We start from the raw sequence: 23,544 nt of genomic DNA, 5'->3' as shown, positions 1-23,544 counted from the left end.
GGGTTGCCCGCCGAATTATTTAAGACCGGAGGCGACACGCTTATAAGTCGAATGCATCAGCTTGTCTGTGCTCTCTGGGTAAAAGAACCTCAGCATATTATATCCCTTACACAAGAAAGGAGACAAGACTGAATGTGCCAACTACAGAGGCAAAATAGTTTCGAGCGTACTGCATGAAAGATTAAAACCCAAAGTCAATGAGATAATTGGGCCCTATCAATGCGGCTTGAGACCTGGTAAATCCACCATAGACGAGATATTCCAACCGACCTACACTAATAAAAAGTATTTGTGCCAAATTTCAAGCGCCTAGCTTTACTCCTTCGAAAGTTAGCGTGCTTTCGACAGACAGACGGAAGGACGGACATACCTAGATCGACTAAAAATGTCATGACGATCAACAATAAATATACTTTATGGGGTCTTAGACGCATATTTCGAGGATTTTAGTATACCCTATGGTGGAGGGTATAAAAACACCTATTAACCCAATTTAGTCGTAGGGTGATGTACGTCGCCATAATCCGCTTAAAATATGTGTAACTATTTTTTAGATAATAGGTATGAACTTACATTACAATTGGAGTATCCTCTTCCTTGGGCATTTTGTTTAAGAGCTCAAACACGTTTTTTCAATAAGCTTATAGTTGGTCAAACTTTTAAAGAATTAAATTTCTTTGATGTTTTATTTTTCACAACAGATAGAAAAAAATCAATAGTATGAGAACATAAACAAAATTTGAGCACAGCAATGACAAGTAGGCAAATGTATTTTTGTTTTAACAAAAAAAAATAACTTTCATATATTAAACACACGGCACCATACTTGAAGACGGAATTCACAATTTTATTAATGGTAACGCGTGTTTTTTTCCAACAAGAATCACGAGCACTGAATAGATCTTAACATCAACTTCTTTTTTTTTCTTAATTTTTGTTTTTGTTCCTAAATTTTGCTAAATCTGGCGAGTCTGGGATAAGTGATAGTTGTGTCACGATAAGAGATGTGTATGAGACTGAACTTAAATGCGAGCAACTAAACGATTTCTTTCAATTCGTAATTACGACAAGACAAGATGATAAGAATAAGGCATTTCTTTCTTACTGCCAGACTGATTGCAGCAGCAGCCACACGCACCACAAAATAACATTTGGCCTGGGCACATGAGTTTTTGCAGCAAAAAATTCAAGCAACAACAACAACACCAACGCTCTTTTGAAAAAACACATGTTAAAGTCAAAAGAGAGTAAAAACTGTGGTGAGATGTGCACAGCTTAAAAATACTATGTGGAGAGTTTATCTATCATTCGCTTGAATGACAGCCCTGGCAAAGGAGAGTGATCATAAAGAAGATAAACAACAACAAGTGTATATGTTAGTTAAAGAGATGAGATAGATAAACAACAACAGCAACTATGAAATTATTATATGTGTACCTCTGTTTAATCTTTGAATGAAGAATGCAAGTAATCGTTTACGTGATATCGTTTACATGACGGCCCCCTTTCGATATCTTATCATCGCTGACACTTATGTAAATGCGTATAAAGCTGTCCATTTACACGGTATTAACTAAATGTTATGTTGCCGTTTGAGTACCTAAGGACTGACTAGGGTAAGTATTTATTTATAACAAGGTGATTATAAAACATCTTAAAAGGCAAAGGGAGGGGGAAAGATAAAACCTTAAAATCTGAAAGTTTGTGTATATTATAAAACAAATTAGAAGTAATTGATTGATGATTTGAAATAGTTTGCATAAAACCTAAAAAGTTGTTCCATACCTTACGAAAGCTCCTTTTCCCCCACAAACTAGTCGCATTTTTATACCCTCCACCATCGGATGGGGGGGGGGATACTAATTTCGTCATTCTGTTTGTAACTCCTTTAAATATTCGCATAAGACCCCATAAAGAATATTAAGTGATGATCGTCATGACAATCTAAGTCGATCTAGCCAGTCCGTCCGTCTGTCTGTCGAAAGCACGCTTACTTTCGAAGGAGTAAAGCTAATTGCTTGAAATTCTTCTTATTAGTGTAGGTTAGTTGGGATTGTAAATGGGCCATATCGGTCCATGTTTTGATATAGCTGCCATATAAACCGATCTTGGGTCTTGACTTCTTGAGCCATTAGAGGACGCAATTCCTATCCTATTGGGCTCAAATTTTGGATGACGTACTTCGTTATAACTTCCAATAACTGTGCCAAGTATGGTTCAAATTGGCCCATTACCTGATATAGCTGTCATATAAAACGATCTAGGGTCTTTACTTCTTGAGCCTCTAGAGGGCGATATTCCTACTCGATTTGGCTGAAATTGCACCACGTGTTTCTTTATAACTACCAATATTTGTGCTAAGTATAGTTCAAATCGGTCCATAACCTGATATAGCTCCCATATAAACCGATCTGGGCTCTTGAATTTTTAAGCTACTAAAGGGCGCAATTGCTATCCGATTTGCCTGAGATTTAGCATGACGTGCTTCGTTATGACCTCCAACATCTGTGCTAAGTATGGTTCAAATCGGCCCAAAGCCTTATATAGCTGCTATATAAACCGACCATATATGAGCCTCCGATTTGGTTGAAATTTTGTACAACGGTTTCTCCCATGACCCTTAACATACGTGTCAAATATGTTCTTAGTCGGTCTATAGCCTGATACAGCTCCCATATAAAACGATCTCCCTATTTTATTTCTTGAGCCCCCAAAAGGCGCAATTCTTATTCGAATTGGCGGAAATTTTACACAATGACTTCAACTAGGTCTTCAACAATCATTTCAATTATGGTACGAATCGGACTATAACTTGAGATAGCTCCAATAGCATAGCAATTTTTATACCCACCACAATAGGATGGGGGTATACTAATCTAGTCATTCGGTTTGTAACACCTCAAAATATTGATCAATGACCCCATAAAGTATATATAATCTTGATCGTCTCGACAATCTGAGTCGAACTAGCCATGTCCGTTCATTCGTCCGTCTGTAGAAATCACGATAGCGGTCGAAAGCGTAAGGCTAGCCGGTTGAAATTTTACACAGATACTTATTAATATATGTAGGTCGAGATTGCAAATGGGCCATATCGGTTCAGATTTAAATATAGCTCCCATATATATACCGATCTGCCGATTTGACTTCTTGAGCCCATGGAAACCACAATTTTTGTCCTATTTGACTCCCAATCCAGTTTTCAACTCCATCCTAGAGCAATACAAATGCGCGATTCATCCGTTTTCCTTTTCCAAGAAAGTTTTGAATAGAATACTAGGACCAGATATTTCGCCTTCTTCAACAACTGCAGGATGAACCCGTCCAGACTGGAGTCTAAAATCCGATAATTCATATCTCGGCGTGAACAGGGCCAACTTTGTATTTCCTGGGGCCATCCTCAACTTATTCCCATCTTGACAGTCCTCCTAATGAACTTTCCATAATTTCGCTTATAGCGACAGAAATAGGCTTCGCAGTTTGACGTCGCCCGGCCCATATCTCGGCGTGGAGAGGGCCAACTCTGTATTTCCTGGGGTCATCCTTATCTCATGCCCATCTCGACAGTCTGCCTAGTGAACTTCCCCTAATATTCGGAAAGGGTCCCAGCCTGATATAGCGTTCTCCTCCAACTTGGCCTTGAGGTATGTATGTTGTTGCTCCATAAAAGTTCTTCGGAGTAAGTCCCCCGTCTTAATTGCTCACAATGTTGATAATTGCATACTTTGTTTATTTGAAATGTCAAATGCTATGATTTGTTATAAGTAGGGTCCGGATTTTTATGCAAAATGGTAATTTTCCTTCCTTTTATTTGGCAAATGCGATAGTATCTTGCAATAAAATAGACCAAATACTTTTTGTGTCTTCTCTTTAAACTTTTTACAATTTTTTATATGTATTTTTTTTAGAAATATGAAGATATGTTTTTTTTAAATTTTTTTCTATAGCTCTAAAAACGGCTTTTTGGATAGGTCTTATATGGATGGCCAGATATATCTTCTATTGCCAGATTTCATTTCATTGCCTACAACAATGTGTCAATATGTACACATGTTATTGTCTTTATTTTTTCAACAAATAACACACATTTTGACATTCATTGTAGCTTCAGGTAAGAGTATTATTAACACTGGTAGTTGATGTCACCATCATCTTCTTCATCAACAACTAAAACAACAACAACAACAATGTCTTGAAAAGGCCACATAAGATGACAAGATCACATTACACTCTCTCAACGTTATCATTCCATAAGATAGAGAAATAAAAGCGAACGGCACCAATAATTACTAAGGAGATAAAAAACTGACAGTCTTGTTTTTGTTTTTATTTTTTTCTCTCTCCTTGTTTACTTAAATCTGTTTAAATCCCGATAAGATTCCAGTAACGATAGTCACTCTAACTAAAAACAGAATTAATGCCTTCAACGTTAAGAAAATTGTTAGTTAATGGGAAAAACGATTAATGAAATTGAGACGAGCCGTAAAGGCATAAAACATTTAAAACATTGTTGTTGTTATATTTTTATATATCCAGCACGAAAGGAGGGGGGTTAGTAAACTAGTCATTCCGTTGGTATCATTTCGAATTAACTGTTCTTGAGATCTTGACATTCTAGGTCGAGCACCTAGAAGCCGCAATTGTTATACAATTGGAAACTATGTTCACATTTTAGTGATTTAGTCACATTCTAGTCATTCCGTTTGTAACACCTCGAGATATTGAACTGCGACCCCATAAAGTACATATATTCTGGATCCTCTCGACATTCTGAATCGAACTAGCCATATCCGTCCGTCCGACTGTCGAAATCACGATAGAGGTCGAACGCGTGAAGCTAGCCGCTTGAAATTTGGAACAGATACTTAATGTCGATGTAGGTCGTTGAGGATTGCAAATGGGCCATATAGGTTCAGATTTTGATATAGTTCCCATATAAACCGATCTCCCAACTTGACTTCTTGAGCCCCTTGAAGCTACAATTGTTGTCCGATTAGGCTCAAATTTTTCACATAGAGTTCTGTTATGACTTCCAACTACTGTGCCAAGTAAGATCCAAATCGGTCTATAAACTGATATAGGTCCTATGTAAACCGATCTCCCGATTTGAGCCCCTAAAAGCCAAAAATTTCGTCCGATTAGATTGAAATACTGCCCACATTGTTTTGTTAAAACTTACACCTACTGTGACAAGTACGGTTCAAATCGGTCTATAACCTGATATAGCGCCCATATAAACCGATTTGAATTCTTAAGCTCTTACAAGCCGCAATTTTTGTCCAATTTGGTTGAAATTTTGCATGTGATGTTCTTTTATAACTTCCAACAACTGTACCAAGTACGGTTCAAATCGGTCTATCTCCTGATACAGCTCCCATATAAACCGATCTTCCGATTTGACCACTTGAGTCCTTACAAGCCGCAATTTTTGTCCGATTTGGCTGAAATTCGGCATGCGGTGTTCCGTTATGATTTCCCACAACTGCGCCAAGTACTGTCCAAATCGGTCTATAACCTGATATAGCTCCCATACAAATCGATCTCCCGATATAACTTCCTGGGCCACTGGAAGCCACATTTTTACACCCACCACCGTAGGACATGGGGGTATATTCATTTAGTAATTCCGTTTGCAACACATAGAAATATCAGTTTCCGACCCTACAATGTATATATATTTCGGATCGTCGTAATTCTAAGACGATTTAACGATGTCCGTGTGTTTGCCGTCCGTCTGTTGTAATCACTCTAGAGCCTTCAAAAATTGAGATATTGAGCTGAAATTAGGCACAGATATGTCTTTTTGATGCACGCACGGATAAGTTGTTGAAGGGGCCAAATCGGACTATATTTGGACATAGCTGCTATATAGACCGATTTTCCGATAAAGGGTCTAATGCCCATAAATGCTTTATTTTTCATCCGATTTTGCTGGAATTTTAAAAAGTGAGTAGTTTCAGGCTTCCCGATAACTGACCCAAATATGGTTCAGATCGGACTATATTTAGATATAGCTGCCATATAGACCAATCTCCCGATTAAGGGTCCGAAGGCCATAAAAGCTTTATTTATTACCCGATTTTCAGAAATTTAAAACAGTACGTTATTTTAAGCCTCCCGACATGTGACCTAAGTATGGTTTAGATCGGACTATATTTAGATATAGCTGTCATATAGACCGATCTCCCGACAAAGGGTCTGAAGGCCATAAAAGCTTTATTTTTTATCCGATTTCGCTGAAATTTGGAATAGTGCGCAGTTTTAAATCTCCCAACATTCGACCCAAATATGGTTCAGACTGGACTATAGTTAGATATAGCTGTCATATAGACCGATCTGCCGGACGGGTAATAAATAAAGCCCATAAAAGCTTTATTTTTTACCCGATTTCGCTGAAATGTTAAAAGAATTTGAAGTTAGATTTTGTTTATTTCGACTATTAGATATCCATATATCTTCCAAATTTCATTTTCCTATTAAATTTTGTCTAATTTGAATTTCTATCGAAGTTTTTGTAGAACTTTGAATTAAAAGAAAAATTCCATTAAAATTTTTTGGTTTTTCAATCATTGTTGGCACTATTTTCCTCTTCTCGCTCATATCAAAATGGTCAAATAATTTTTTCCCGTCTATTATGCCCTCTGCCGTTTAATTTTGGAACTACTAAAATTTTTAAGTTCTGTATATTAAGCAAGCAGCTTTAAGTTATTCTAACAGAGCATGTCTACATAGAGAGAAGCTTTAGCAAATGTTTAGGGTAGCCATAGTAACGCAATGAAAATGGTGAAAATCTAGGTTTTTTAACATAAAATTTGTAGTGATGGTAAAATGAAATTGCCATCATGATAATATAATGTGCCTTTGTGTACTCAAAAATATTTTCAAAGGTGTAGGGCATGTTAAAATATAAAGTTTGGTATGGTGAATAATTTTTGAGTAACCCAAGGACCAGAAAGATTTTCAACAGAAGCAATGCACATTTTGACATTTATGGAGCAGAGTTCTATGTTGCTAGTTGTGAAGAGATACGCAGGTCTTATTCAATTTGCGAGCGGCGATTATTAGACGCTTACACACATATTTATTTGTTTATGATTTTTTTTGATAATATTGTTAACAAAATTATTATATTTTGACATTGCCATTCAAAAAATTAAAGACATTGGCAACACTGTTGAAAGAAATTGGCAACACTGTTGGAAGAAATTTGAAACCCTGTTGAAAGAAATTGGAAACATAAGATTTTTCAATTAGAGACATTTGCAACCGCTTTATGAAATATTTGTTTCTTGAAATCATGGTGCAATAAAAGCATTAAACAAAAGCGGCTTTTTCTGTGAAGGTTAGTTTGAAAAGAGGGTGCAGATATTAATCCTCCCCACGCTCGAGATATGCATATATATGGAAGATAACAAATTACTAAATTATAGAGCATTATTTTAAATCGGACGATAATACATATGGGAGCTTTATGTAAATCTGAACCGACTTCTATTAAATTCAATAGCAATACCGGGAGTCATAAGGGAATATTTTCTGCCAATTTTCGTGCGAATCGTTTAACAAATTACCAAATTATTGCAATACTAGTCCAAATCGAACGAACATATATGTGGGAGCTATATCTAAATCTGAACCGATTTCTAAGAAATTCACCAATAACGTCAAAGTTTATAAGAGAACCCCTCGTGCAAAATTTCGTGAGAAAAGGTTTACAAATGACGATATAATTGTTATTTTGATCCAAATCGGACGAACATATATATGGGAGCAATATCCAAATGTGAACCGATTTCTTCCAATTTCGATAGGCTTCGTCTCTAGCTCCAAAAAAAAATGCTTATGCCGAATTTGAAGATCATCGGATGAAAATTGCAACGTGAACTTTGTACACAAATTAACATAGACAGACAGACGAACAAAGCTAAATCGAATAAGAAAGTGATTCTGAGTCGATCGGTATACTAATCAATGGGTCTATTTCTCTTCCTTCTGAGCGTTACAAACAAATTCACTATGTTTTAATATCCTGTACCACAGTGGTGTAGGGTATATTCTCTCCAAACTTGGCAATCTCTCTGGCGAAATTTGATTCTCTCGAAATTTGGCCAGAAGAATTTTCTCCTGACTCTCGCCATTACTATTGAATTTCATAGAAACCGGTTCAGATTTAGATATAACTGTCATATATAAATATCGCTCGATTTTCACTCCTAGAGCCACTGCAAACTTGCAGGCTAGGTGTAGGGTATTATACTGTCGGCATTGCCCGATTTTTGCCCTTCCTTACTGGTTTTCCTATAAAACCATTTTGTAGATTATTTTGAAAATTCCCCCGAAACATTAACCAAAAAATCTGTAAAAGCTCAACATGGCAGTGCCACTCCATCTCCCCTAAACTAATTTTCAAGACATCATGTATGCTATCGTTAAATCTGAGCTTTTCTTTAGCGCCAATAAATATTCGCTTAGGCATAAAAGCTTTTTCAAAACAATGAAAAAGGCCTGCTGAACGCTATAAATTGTATGGCACATTATGGGCAACTTTTTATGACCTTTACACAACAAACAGTTAAATGAAAAAGGGATCATCTCATTAAAAGGCATTGAATATGTATAACATACAATTATGTGTGTGTGTGTGTGTGCTGTAAAATGCTATGTTGGTATGTGAGTTGAGTACTATGGGTACTACTATGTCAATGCACTTCATTTGATGTTTTGTGTACATAATAAACATTTGTCGGTGATTTGTTTGGCAACCCCCGTAATTTATCATCATCCCTCTCGTTTAATAATTTTCCTAATAGTTGAACACCCCATGCCCAAAAAGGCCTTTGAACACGCACATCGCACAGCACACCATCCATCCACGTACTACACTCACACGCACACACAATAGCACACTTTACGCTCTTACACGTTCGCATGTAAACAAACAAGTGAGAGTATTTTTCTCACTCTTAACATGGCCCAAAGTAGTTGTTATTGTTCGTGTGTAGCTACTTAATTAAAAATTTCATATGACACACATTTTTTGGCCCTACCAAAGCGAAAGTTCGCTGTGCAAGTGGCCAAAGGGGGAAGAATAAGAAGTAGCAGAGAAAACGAGAAAGAATGAATAACAGGAAGAGGAAGCAAAGTTTGCACACACACACACACATAAGCATGCACATGAGTGCGAAAGCGAATTGAATAAACAACCCCCATGGTAGTAGGCTGTACTAAATAAAATCTTGCTACTAAGCCACGAAGAGTTGATGAAAACAAAACATGTGCTAAGTTTTTGACATTTACATTGCATACCATTGGGCGCTACAGTATCAGCGCAGCAGAGTATGGCATACGTCCAAGGTGCGGGCTTTGCATGTTGGTCTCTTAGTCTCACCCCTGGTGTGCTGCTTTTCCCTGTTTGGCAATTGTTTGTTTTGACTTTAGAGCCCAAAGAGAAAGCGAATGAACGCAAAATGAGCAGGGAAAAACTACAAAGTTTAAGTGAGTGCATTACCCAGTGTCAGAGTTGTCGTTGTAGCAAAATTGAATCAAAGAAAAAAAAATAATTAATTAATGAAATGAAATGAAGCAATAGAAAAATAAGTAAAATGACATTTGGATACCCACCACCTAGGGTATATCTAAATAACATTACATTAAACTCCGGTGAAAAATGCACGATTCTGAACCCATAGCATAATCTGGTAATGAACCTATAGCTTAATCTGGTAATAAAAAGATCTTATATGGATCGAAGACCGTAAATCGGGAGATCAATATATAAAGCAGTTATAACCAAATATGATCCGATCTGAACCATATCCAGGGGTTTATCATAGCACACTGTAGATAATTTCAGTAAACTCATGAAATAAATGCGCTTTTTATGGGAAAAAGACTTTAAATCGTGGCAATTATATCAGGTTATGAACCGATTTAGAACATACTTGTCACAATCGTTGGATGTCATACCAAAACGATATGTGCAAAATTTCAGCCAAATCGGATAAGAAATGCCTCCTCTAGAAGCTCAAGCTATTAAGAACCAAAGTCGGTATATATGGCGACTATATCAGGTTATTGACTGATTTAAATCATACTTAGCACAGTCGTTGGAAGTCATACCAAAACGATATGTGTTAAATTTCAGCCAAATCGGATTAGAATTGCGCCCTATAGCAGCTCAAGAAGTCTAATAGGAAGATCGGCTTATATGGCAGCTATACCAGGTAATGGAATTATTTGAACAATACTCAACACAGTTGTTGGAAGTCATAACAAAAAACCTCAGCAAAATTTCAGCCAAATCGGAGAAGTTTTCAGTTCCCTGCGTCCTTCAACTCAGCGCTCTCAGTGAAAGAAGGTGTACTCTACATCGTCTGCAACTTCTAGTACCTCGTAAATGCATCATCGGTGCTAGTACTGGCGGACAGCCCTCATTGATATGTAAGAAATTTACTCATGTTCCTTAATGACATGTTCATGGGCAAATCTACACAAGAACTGTGGGCTCCGTGACTGTCTGTTAGAATGATATAACCCTAATAGCCGCCGCCCTCTGTACCGGGAGGGATTTCACTGCCTCCATTGAGTGTCTGCGCCTGCTAGAGAGAGGCCCACCTATTTTTACCATAAGTCGACTGAGTCGCGCAGGTATCTTCGCAGCTTTTTTCTGTTGGTTGGTTTCTGTTGGCAGTATTCCATCATAACTGAAACTCCGGAGATCCGGAAATCATATTCACACGTTCCTTCGGGAGAGTTATAAGTCAGTACCCTCATCAGATACGACGGTACATTAAAGTCTTATATGAGTGCTTAGAGAACCAGCCGCCTCTATAATCTCTACCACATCTCTGAGAACTCAGATCATGAACATTCCTGCCTGAAAGCTGTGTCTAGTTACGAGTCCAACTCTCTCAATGATGGTTGGAGCCATGGCCTTGTGAGCCGCTCCAAAAGCTTGACGGCCGAATCCAACATACAAACATACAAATCAATGTGACCGAATATGCTACAAATTCCAGGACCGATTGCGATATAACTCCTTGAGATGATTTATGGGAGCTACGTTTTGTTGGGCGGGATATTAGGTTGGTTTTTATCCCAAAAGCGGCAACCCAAGCCACTCTCAACCCAAGGACCCTACCAACCCTATAGGCCAATAATCCTCTGATCCTAAATTTTGAAGACTTTGGAGAGATTAATTGACATATGTAGGGACCGTCTCGACCCGGAACTGGTCTTGGCTATTTGCATGTGTACACTAAGGGTCGGTCGGTTTATAGTGCCTTTCATGATGTGTTTGGGGAATTTGGGTGTGGGTGTGTCCTTCTTGGCATTGGAGGTGCTTTTAATAACGTGGAGTTGGAGTCCATACATGGCGCTCTGGTGAACATGTAGGTTCTCCCTCTTTTAGTAATTTGGGTTGATACGATGCTGAGGGCGCGACAAAGGAGATTGTGACCAGAGGAACCGTGGAAGATAGAGTTTTATCTCCTCTATTGTGGCCTTTGTTGATCAATAGGACTCAGGTCTGAGGTCTTTCGAAAGGCCGAACGACGTCGTCATCATGGTGAGTAAACCCCTTTAGGGTGCATTGAGGAAGCAGTCCGGAAAAACTGAACTAGTCCTTTTCACCAGGAAGAGAAAGCTGGGTGTTTTATGGGCCTGTGCCGGATGAGGTTGAGCTACTGCGTCCCGACAAACGATATGCATCGTTTGGGTGCCGGACCAAAGCGGAGTAATGTGTAATGCAAGAGCTGACGATTTGGAAGTAAAGGCCAGAGGACAGCCATCAATAAACTTGGTTACCCCGAATCTTCTTCTCTTCTACGTTCTTCTAGATTGAATAAAATGGACCTAAGGTTTCCGAGTGAAGTGGCTGGTAACAGAGATTGCTTGTAGCGTGTCATCCAACCTAACCTAACCGAGGTCCCAAAGGGTATGTCTACTCTTGATTCAACACGTTTTTCACTTCTTTAACTTCTTTCTATTACGGCAGCGAGTAACTTTTTTACCTCCTTATGTAGAGAGCGTTTTGTGCCAGCCGCACTCCATTAAGGGAAAACAAGATACGCTAAAAGTCGCTTGATTTCATTCTGTTATTTTCCCGAGGTTGTGACAAAGATATCTACATCATGGGTCCAACTTAACTTCTGGCACCTGACAGTAAAACATATAGCATAATCTGATTTTCAAACTTCAGAAATGGTATTTTTCACTTTCTGAACTTGAAACATTACCTTTTACACTTTATTTGCTGAAAAATCTATTCGTGATGATGGCAACACTGGCCAACAGACGAGTGAATGAAATTGTAGGAAATGAGCGAAGAGAAGGCCGATTAAACTCAGCCAAGACGACAACATTCAAGTGAACAACAATAACAACAAGAGCACACGTTATGTTACGTGCAAATACAAGAAGGACAACAAAATGGAATAGAAAATTGCCACAAGGGGACCTCACACACATACACATAAACACAAATGAACGTTTTGTATGATTTCTACGGTCTGCTTTTTCGACACATCACAATTTTATTCAAGCAACGACGGCAAACGTTGAACCAACGAGTGAGCCAGAGAGCGCTTCGACATTTAGTTACGGCAACGGTAACGGTAACAGGCTAAGGACGGTTACGGCAACGGCGTTACTTGAATAATATTTTTAGTTTTTCCCCCGTGGTACCTGGTCAGTCAGTCAGTGTGTGTTCGCGTGTGTTTATTGCTTTCCCCCATTTTCTGCATAAATTTTCACACAAATCAAGTGTATACTATATTTAACATAATAACTAATATAGCAAGACCATCACCAAGAACAGCAATAGCAATAAGAGCCCAAGCTAGAGGAAGCAGAAGCAGAAGAAGAAGCAAAGGCCAAAATATTATTCAGCTGAGGAAGAACAAAACTGTTTCTTTTTCAGGGAAAACCAAACGACCGAGCAAGCGACCTACTGTCAAACGGCCGAACGACCCTACTTAACTTGCAACTAGAAAAAAAACCAGAAAAACAATAAAAAACACAAGAAAAAATTCACTTACCACACACCATACATAGTACAACAAGGAAAAAAGATGACAAAATAAAGGAGAAAATCCGAAGCAGGAAAGCTGGCTGACTCTGACTTGCTGCTGCTCAGTTCTATACAAATCACCTTCAGTCGTTCGTCGGTTCGGGGAAATGTTGAAAATTTAAACACAAAAAACCAAACAAAAAAAAGATGAATTAGAAAAAAATACCAAAAAAATTATTAACAAAAAAATAATGGCCTATGCTAGTGAAGAGAAAAAAGTTTGTGCACAGTTTATCACTGGCAGCAGCAGCACCACCACCACCACCTCATACACACTCACGCTGGTGGATAAATCGTCATAGGAGAGTGATGAAAATGCCATCGCTTTGGTTAAAAATCAATAAGTGCCCAGTAAAAATATTTAAGAAAATCAATTTCTCAAATAAGCTCTAACCTTCTCGTTCGGTTCGTTTGCGCTAGGCTGTGCACAGTCGGTGAGACAGACAGACAGATAGACAGACAGCAGAGGCAGCCAGGCAGTCGGAAGCAAGGGAAGAAGGAAGAAAAAACCTACATACATAACCTTTCTGGGTGAAGAAATCTTCGAGTGTTGGTTGGCTGGCCAACTAGGTGACATAAATGAGGAAGGAACTTTGCCAATTTCTTCTCGTGTCTCGTTGTCTCGAAAGCCAGGATAAGGAAAAACCCACTCAGCCGAGTTTGCACAGCAGTGCTGAAGAAAAACTCATAGCTCCAAGCCCAGCGGGGAGCCAACAATTTCTTATATTTCTCGAATTTTTGTCATAACCAAAAAAATCAAAAAAAAAATAATAAGAAGAAAGAAAAAACCACGACGACGACGTATAGACGAGATTGGTGAAGAGCAAAGCGAATAAATGTGTGTGTATAAGTGCGTGTGAGTGTGTATGCCAATGTGAAAGTGAGTGTGTTTTCCCCCCTCCGTTCGTGTGTGTGTCATGTATGTACAAAAAGTACAATAACCGAAAAATCAAGAAAAACGAGTCGAAGAATCAGCGGTAGCACCAGCACGGAATTCCCCCAAAAAAAAGCCAAAGAAAATTTTGTACGCGTCGTAACAACGCAACCAAAAAAGAAAAATTTAATTCGCTTAATAGTAGACGAACAAAAACGTCAAACGCCTTGGCCCCTAAACACGTAAAGTTAATCCCTGGGTCGTGGTGGCCGCTCCACCACAAAACCAGCAAGCAAAAAAATCTGAAAAGTCCATTTTTTTCTCCAACTCCGCCATGAGTTGAGTGTAAAAACATGTTTGTCGCATGGATGTTAATGTGTCATCATCATCATAATACGCTCTGCTGCTCTTTGGTGTAACGCCTAAAAGTGTGCCATACCAAACACAAATATATAGATATAACTACACATACATACATGCACACTATGTACATATGTGTGTGCCGTTGCCCGAGTGAAAAACCCAACTCCCAACAACCCGACTATTAGCCAGGAATCACACATTCACTGCTGCATTATTGAAACGAAATCCCAAGTCCCTCCATAGATCTCAAACATTTACTCTAGACTCTAGACACCAGCAACCAGACAAGCGACCGCTCGACCTACCTACCTACCTACCTACCAACTACCTACTACCTACCTACATTGGACCATGGCTTCATCTCTCTTGGATCTGGATGACTTAATAGAATTTCAATTGGATCGCCTGAAATTGGAAGAGCTCAGCTACAAGGATGAGCTACAGCTGCAACGACAATTGCTGGACCTGGATGCACTGCAGTGTCCCCAGCGTAGGCACAAGCCAACACCAATGGCCGCCACAAAATCGGCCAATCAACAACATCAGGCCTTGCAGGTGCCGGAGGCTTCATCTTGCATCGATTTGCCCTCAAGCTTCATGGCCTCGGGCGGCGGTCAGGAGATGGCTACGGCGACAGCGACCGGGGCCATAGCCCGCACCAGCAGTCGCAAAAGCCGGGCCAGTGCCAACGGTGTGGGTGGCAGTGTACAAAATATCACCAATGGCAGCATAGAAATAGCAATGGAAGAGTTGGGTGCCACCGGCGGCGTTGGAGCCATCAATCTGCGTAACTGTCACAGTTTCAGCGATAGTGAAGACGATGGCCTTGCATTGGATCAACAAAAGGAATTTCGGTAAGTCTGTCGCACTTTTCACGGTGACCACCTTAAAAAAAAACCAAACTTTCTTCTTCTTGATTTTGGCCACTCTCACCACTTGGCCACCTCATGGCGACATGTGGACTTCGACATTTTCGTGACAATGATGCGTGATGAGTGTTCCATAAAATGTCCATAACATTTCAAAGGAATTTTTCATTAAATCATTTATAATAATGAAATGCATACTTTTAGTACATTCTACGGTTATTCTTTCCATGGCTAATTTTCCTTCTTTTGTCTTTTTTACGCTCTCCCTTTTGCCAAGAGATTGCCATCCTCATGTGCGTATACTCTCTCTCACCATCCCCCTGTCTCTCTCTCTCTCTCTCTCTCTTTTGAATTGCACACAGTTGTACTGCTTTGGAAAGTAGGAAAATTATATGAAATACCGTTGTACTATAGAAAACATTGTAACAGCGAGAATGTGTGTAGGTCAGGATATTAAAATTGGCAAAGTACTTCCTTTTTGTAAAAAGTGAAATATGTGTCTTTTCTCGTTAAAAACATGCAAATAAGCAAATTACGTATTTCCTAAGAACATATCATAAGGGAATATGGGATAAGAAATAGCTTTAATATTCAAAGATATGAATTTTTAACTGTATTCCAATGTTACGTGGGTAAATATAGGCAACATTAATGGCAGCTATGTGTTCTGGATTGAAAAATCAACCATCTTAATCCCAATAGCATGATAAGAGGTGTACGGTTTGTATGAACTTACGAAGCCTAGTTGGAATATCGGTCTATATGGCAACTTTTTTTCAAATATTTACTGATGTGATCCACATTGCTTAGAGATGTGGAGAGTCGAATTCAATTTTCGGTTCTAAATTTCACCAAAATGTTATAAATAGGAAACTTGCTAGACATGGCCCACTTTGAAAAAATGCAAATTTGCCCATGAACATTCCATTAAGGAACGAGGCAAACGTCTCACATATCAATGAGTGCTGTCCGATTCAAGTTTAAGATCATTGATAACAGACCTCCTTTTTATAGCCGAGTCCGAACGGCGTGCCTCAATGCGCCACCTCTTCGGGGAGAAGTTTTACATAGCTGACATACCAAATGGTACAGTACCTCGCAAATGTCGTCATCATTAGGAGGGATAACCACCGCCGAAAATTTTTTTCTGATGTTCTCGCCAGGATTCGAACCCAGACGTTCAGCGTCATCGGCGCGCATGATAACGTCTGCGCTACAGTTACCTTCCCTCTACTAGGCCTTTTATTACACTATGAGTAACAACATTTTCCTTTTCCTTTCCTTGCGACCCCAATGCGGGGGTCGTGGATTCGATTCCCACCAGAGTGGGAAACGCTACTGTAGTATCACAATGGACTTAAAATTGTCTAAGAGGGTTTGTAAAAGACTGCCACTCTAATTGAAAATGCATATCCATCTCCGACCATATAGAGATATCTATTCTTGAACTGGCTAAGTCCGTCCGCCTGTCTTTTGTAATCATGTTACAATCTTTAACAGATAAAAGAGTTCTAAGCTCGCCCAGGGCGAATCTTATATACTCTCCACCACGGATCGTATTTGTGGAGTTCTTTGCCCTTCATCTCTTAATAGGCAAACAAAAGATAATGGATAAGCTATTGGAATAATATCAGGTTATGGACCGTTTGGGACCATACTTAGTTGTAATGCTGAAGACCATAGTACATGTCATTGTGCAAAACTTCAGCCAAATCGTATAAGAAATGCCCCCTCTAGAGGCTCAAGAAGTAAAATCCGGAGATTGGTTTAAATATAAGTTAAATCAGGTTATGTTCCGATTCGGACCATACTTGGCATAATTGTTGGAAGTCAATATAACAAAATTCATGCAAAATATCAGCCAAATCGGATAAGAATTGCGCCCTCTAGAGACTCAAGAAACTTAGATCCAGGATCGGTTTATGTGACAGCTATATCAAAACGGGGACCAATATAGCCACCTAACAATCCCAACCGACCTACTCTTATAGGAAATATTCGTGCAAATTTTCAAGCGTCTGACTTTATTCCTTGGAACAGATGGACGGACATGGCTAACCAATTTAGAATGTCAAGACGATCAAAAAAAATAATATATATATGTGCTCTGTTGGGTCTCAAATCAATATTTTGATGTGTTGCAAACGGAATGACGAAATAAGTACACCCCCATTCTATGGTGGAGGGTATAAAAAAAGGGATATTGAGCTGAAACTTTCCACATATTCTTGTTTTGCCCATTGGCAGGTTAGATCTAGTCTTAGGCGAGTGATGGGCACGGTACCACTTCTGAAAAGGCCAAACAGTGTTTGTGTGAGTATCATCAAACATCAACTAAATGAAATAGATTTGAAATAGCCACACCAAGTTGTTTTCACTGTACGTGTGCTTCTGTTTGCATTTTCTATGACTTTCTATGTCTTAGACCCATAAAAACCGCAGTTAATGCTCGATTTTGTTAACATTTAGGTCCCTCTATATGAATGACAAATATGGTTTTGATCGGTACATATATTTGAATTTTGCCTTCGTATAGACCGATCTCTCGATTTAAGTTGTTGAGTCCATTTATAACCGAATTTTGGTCAAATTTGGCACAGTGAGCTTAGTAAATATGTTTTAGGTCGTTCGACCGAGTATGGTTTTAATCGGACGATATGTGAATATAGCTGTCATATAGACCGATCTCATGATTTATGGTCTAACATTTGATTTGATTGATTGCCACCCTCGACCTATGCGACGACATTGGTCCAAATTGGACCATATTTCGATATCGTTGCCATGGGTTCATACCAATGGTGTATTTTTTATATAATTTTGACGAAATGTATCCAATGGTATTCAAAGTTCGATGCGGCCGAACGTAATGCCCCTTTATTTGTTTAGTCCTTACCTTGCTTTCTAAATTGGCCCAAATGGAAAAGTCCATCGGATAGGACCCTGGCGAATTGGACAGCAACGTGAGGACGAAATAAAATGCGAAACATGCTTTTTTAGCTATTCTCGGTTTACACGTTCTTTATGACACAATGTCGAGTCTCGTTGGTACGTCAATGGTCTACTACCGAAATGTTTGCGTGCTACGGCCTCAAAGCAGCTTCGGTTACAGCTGCCCCTACCATCACTTGAGATGGAAAATTACTTTGGTGGGCCGTTCGTAGGCTCCAATTATCGTATGGCACAAGAAGTTCTTCCTGTTTGCGCATCAATTCAGTACTGGAATTCTTTTTTGAACGCCAATTTCTGGACGCCTCCTCTTTCGATCGACAGCATATCTGCATGTCTGGTACAACCAACTTTTGTCGCCAGTCTTAACCACTTTCATCTTAATGGGAATAAATATTCATTCCAATTGAAATTACTCGTGCAATTATCTCAGCTGCAGCATTTATATTGTCATCAAGAAATCGAAGTTTCCAATTGAAATTCTGGAAGAATGCGTTGAGCTCAGCCCAACGTGCTTTTTCATATATAAACATTGACCGCTTCGTGACTGGAGAGGAAGCGGTACGAAGAGCCGAATACGAAAAAGATGCTGAAACAATGCAGTGATCCCAGTTACCAAGAGGTGCAAGAACATTAACTTCTACTTCTCAGGACATGAAGTTAAAAAAAAGGTCAAGAACATTATGCTGGTGCCCTTGAACATACGGAATATGTGTCGGCTAATCCACTAGTTATTATGTGCGGCGAAGAGCTTGGCGTCCCTCCGGAGTTGTGGAGCCGGAATGGGGAAGCCAGGAGGAATTGTGAACATTGAACGGTGAAATCGTTGTCACTGGGGATCGACAACGATTTCACCGTTCGGAGAATCCTCCAAAATACTCGTGATCGAATCAGAAGGCAGTTAATGGGAGCATCCCTTTCTGCGTTTGGACTTCTATATAGAAATCGTATTGAAGTTCGTGTATTCCTATACTGAATTTAACCCAAAAGGAGTTAAATTCTGGGTCCTGCTGGTCCAGGTGTTGTCATCTTTGGAACACTACGTAATTACATACATAAACCTCATCAATATTGTCTTCCAATGCATCAATTGAAGCGAGCTTGTCTGTATAGACACGAGCTTTAACATAGCCCCAAAAAATAGTCTAAAGGCGTTAAATCGCCATTGTCCATTGTTACACGTGCTGTGTGGCCTCGTCTTGTTTAAATTACATGTCATGCAAGTCAAGCTCTTGTATTTTGGCAAACAAAAGTTGGATATCATCTCACGCTAGCGCTATCCATTCACAGTTATGTTACGATTCGCATCTTCTTCGATGAAGTACGGTCCAATGATGCCACCAGCCCATTAACCGCACCAAATTGTGACTTTTAATGGATGCATTGGTAGCTCTTGCAATGTTTCTGGCTCACCTTCACTCCAAAATCGACAAATCTGCTTATTTTGAGCAAAAAATGGGCTTCGTCGATGGAATGGAAGAGGCGCGCGATGAACTTTCTAACAGAGCACGCATTTTGATAATAAAATTCAATAATTTGCAAGTGTTGTTCGTTTGTATTACGATTCATGGTTAAATTATAGACCAAACTAAAGATGTTTGACAGTGAAACAAAACACGACAGTGAAACAAAACTTGAGCTGTTAAACCAGTGTCGCCAAAGAGATAAAGCCAAAAAATCACCCTTTACAAACTTCAAAAGCCATATCGGATGAAAGGTATTTATGAGAGCTATATATAAATCTGATCAGATTTTGATGAAGTACTGGGAAGTCAATTAAAATATCTGGAGCTAAATTTTGTAAATATAGAACCAAAATTGTACCGATTACGGCCTTCAAAGGCCATATCGGATGAAACATATATATAAGAGCTATATCCGAATCTGAACCGAGTTATATATGAAATTTTGTACATGCAGTGTGACGTCAAATAAAACACCGCATACAAAATTGTGTAAAGATCGGATAAAAATTGTGGCGACTACGGGTTTCAAAGGCCATATCGCATGAAAGATATATATGGGAGCTATATCTGAATCTGAACCGATTTTTATGAAATTTTGCACACGTTTTGGGAAGCCTAATAAAACATCTCGAACTAAATTTTGTAAATATATAAAATTGTTAATTAAAATTGTGCCGATTAAGGCTCTCAAAGGCCATATCGGATAAAAGGTATATATGGAAGCTATATCCGCATCTGAACCGGTTTTGATGACGCATTGGGATGTCAAATAAAACACCACATACTTTTGTATGTAAAGATCGCATAAAAATTGTGGCGACTACGGTCTTAAAGGCCATTTCGGATGAAATATATATATAGGGGAGCTATATCTAAATTTAAATCGATTTTTTATACCCACTAACCTAGTCATCATTTATGTTCGTCCGTCCGTCTGTCGAAATCACGATAGTGGTCGAACGCGTAAAACTAGCCGCTTGAAATTTTGCACAGATTCTTAATACTGATGTTGATCGTTGGGGATTGCAAATGGGCCAAATGGGTTATATTTGAATATAGCTTCCATATAAACTGATCTCCCGATTTGACTTCTTGAGCCCCACGGAAGCCGCAATTTTTGTCCGATTTAGCTGAAATTTTGCACATAGTGTTCCGTTATTATGTCCAAGAACTGCGCCAAGTACGGTCTATATCGGTGTATAATATGACATAGCTCCTATATAGACCGATCTGCCGATTTGACTTCGAGCCCCACGGAAGCCGCAATTTTTGCCGGATTTGGCTGACATTTTGCTTGTGATGTTCTGTAATGACTTCAATCATATGTAAACCGGTCCCTCAATCATTCATGTTTGGTTCCTAGAAGCTTTAATTTTTGCTGGTTTGACATACGTTTGGTATATATAATAAAAATGTGGTCTTCAGCTAAATTTATTTTGTATAAATTTTTAGCAGAATCTAATATTTAGCCAAATCCAATATTTGGCCCGGCCTAACTTTTACTTGTTTCAAAACCAATAGCGTTCGTCCTTGGACCGACAGATGGACATAACTAAATCGAATCAGGAAGTGATTCTAAACCGATCGGTATACTTATCGAAGGGTCTAGCTCTTTTTCCTTCTTAGCGTTGCAAACAATAATACCCTGTACCACAGTGGTGGTGCTGGGTATAAAAAAAATGGATAGAGTGTGATACTCAGGAATATGAAAGTCCTGCGGTTCAGAATCCTCACGCACCTGGGTCTCACATAGAGCAAGAACATCAGGTCGATGCAAGTGGATATGTGAAAACACAGCAATGATTTCTCTCATGACTTTCAACTGATTTTTTAATTTTTTTTATTTCGGTCTATACATTGATTTGACTTCTATATAAATCGATCTCATGATTTTACTTCTCATTTTCAATTCAGATATAGGTGATGAAATATGATTAACCATAGTATCGATAATATCGGTATTTATTATTAGAAATATCGAAAGTTGCGATTATCGATAGTTTGCCAGATTTACCCTAGAGGGCGCAATTCTTATCAGATTTGGCTGAAACTGCAAACGATGACTTTTTGAATCGGTCCATAACCTGACATAGCACCCATAAAACCGACTTCCCGAATGTAAATCTTGAGCTTCCATATGGTGCAATTCTTATCGGATTTGATTAAAATTGTGCACACTGATTTCTTCCGTAGTCTCCAATATCCAAGCCAAGTATGGTCCGAATCGGTTCATAACTTCATATAGCTCCAATAGCATACCAATTCATATCCATTATCCTTTGTTTGCCTATAAAGAGATACCGGGCAAAGAACGTGACAAATGCTATCCATGGTGGAGGGCATGTATGATTCGGCAGGGCAGAACTAAACACGCTTTTACTTGTTTTATAATGGTACATTCTTCATTGACAATTGTATCAATTTTTTGTTCTTTCGTTCACAACCATGTTCCTTCGAAATTATTTCTTGAGTTTCTTCTATCTCCTTAACATTTCGAGATGTATATGAGCGCCTTCAATATGGGAAGAGGAAAATTTTAGAGAAACATTCATAAAATCTGTGAACTTATCTTAAACAGTTCAATGCTCCTAGATTTTTAGCAGCAGTGTCATTCATATTTTTCATATTTACTATATGAATTTCATATTTACTAACATACATACGTATGGGTATTTCCTCGCAACAAATAAATGGCTTATGAACCACTTAACCCTGCAACAGACAACTCATATATTGGGTTGCCCAAAAAGTAATTGCGGATTTTTTGAAAGAAAGTAAATGCATTTTTAATAAAGCTTAGAATGAACTTTAATCAAATATACTTTTTTTACACTTTTTTTCTAAAGCAATCTAAAAGTCACAGCTGATAACTGACAGAAGAAAGAACGCAATTACATAGTCACAAGCTGTGAAAAAATTTATCAACGCCGACTATATGAAAAATCCGCAATTACTTTTTGGGCAACCCAATATAATCAAGCGTTTTTTATGTTCTACTGGCTTCGTAGCAATTATTAACATCTTTTCTCTGAATACTACCGTGTACCCGTGATAAAAGGCGATATCCGATATTTTTATGTTTACAGAATAAATTTGAAACGAAATGGTGGGAAAATTGGTTAATGGAAATGTGTTATTTGTTCACGTGCTGTTTAATATATCATAGACACGATGAGCATTATGAGCATAATTGGAACACACATGTTAATAGTTGCGCTTATCCATAGTTATTATTATGTTAATATACGCATTACATATTGTTTCTCCCCCTATCCTTTCCTTTTTCTGATTTCCACCACTGCGGTGTCAGATATGACAGATGGGGGAAATTAGATTTTTTTCTTTTTAATAAGCAAAATGGGTATTAAAAAGAATACCTATACCTTTTTCATGTAAACTACCGAAAGATGGGGGTACATTTATTTTCTTATTCCGTTTGCAACACATCGAAATATCCATTTTCGAAACTATAAAGTATATAAAGGGTGATTTTTTTGAGGTTAGGATTTTCATGCATTAGTATTTGACAGATCACGTGGGATTTCAGACATGGTGTCAAAGAGAAAGATGCTCAGTATGCTTTGACATTTCATCATGAATAGACTTACTAACGAGCAACGCTTGCAAATCATTGAATTTTATTACCAAAATCAGTGTTCGGTTCGAAATGTGTTCATTCACCGTAACGTTGCGTCCAACAGCATCTTTGAAAAAATACGGTCTAATGATTCCACCAGCGTACAAACCACACCAAACAGTGCATTTTTCGGGATGCATGGGCAGTTCTTGAACGGCTTCTGGTTGCTCTTCACTCCAAATGCGGCAATTTTGCTTATTTACGTAGCCATTCAACCAGAAATGAGCCTCATCGCTGAACAAAATTTGTCAAAATTTGAACACATTTCGAACCGAACACTGATTTTGGTAATAAAATTCAATGATTTGCAAGCGTTG

At 38.6% G+C, this 23,544-nt stretch overlaps 2 protein-coding genes across 3 annotated transcripts in view; one reads left to right on the top strand and one right to left on the bottom strand.

Annotated features, from left to right (window-relative positions):
- Nucleotides 1–13,215, bottom strand: part of LOC106092867 (proton-coupled zinc antiporter SLC30A2) — a 181,932-nt gene extending 168,717 nt beyond the window's left edge. Inside the window, exon 1 of one of the 2 annotated variants that reach the window (XM_059364799.1) lies at nucleotides 13,038–13,215. In XM_059364799.1, coding sequence (XP_059220782.1) covers nucleotides 13,038–13,051 — 14 coding nt within the window. In that variant the 5' untranslated portion in view covers nucleotides 13,052–13,215. Of the gene's footprint in view, nucleotides 1–573; nucleotides 648–13,037 lie in introns of those variants that run through there. The other variant, XM_059364798.1, reaches the window with a different exon arrangement.
- Nucleotides 13,216–13,279: 64 nt separating this feature from the next.
- LOC106091509 (uncharacterized) overlaps nucleotides 13,280–23,544 on the top strand; it is a 42,713-nt gene continuing 32,448 nt past the window's right edge. Inside the window, exon 1 of the mRNA XM_013258046.2 lies at nucleotides 13,280–15,160. Coding sequence (XP_013113500.2) covers nucleotides 14,658–15,160 — 503 coding nt within the window. The 5' untranslated portion in view covers nucleotides 13,280–14,657. The remainder of the gene's footprint in view (nucleotides 15,161–23,544) is intronic.

Source organism: Stomoxys calcitrans, chromosome 3, assembly GCF_963082655.1.
Source record: "Stomoxys calcitrans chromosome 3, idStoCalc2.1, whole genome shotgun sequence".
NCBI lineage: Eukaryota > Metazoa > Arthropoda > Insecta > Diptera > Muscidae > Stomoxys > Stomoxys calcitrans.
The sequence above is the reverse complement of the archived record's forward strand: the minus strand, read 5'-3'. Positions and strand labels throughout refer to the sequence as shown.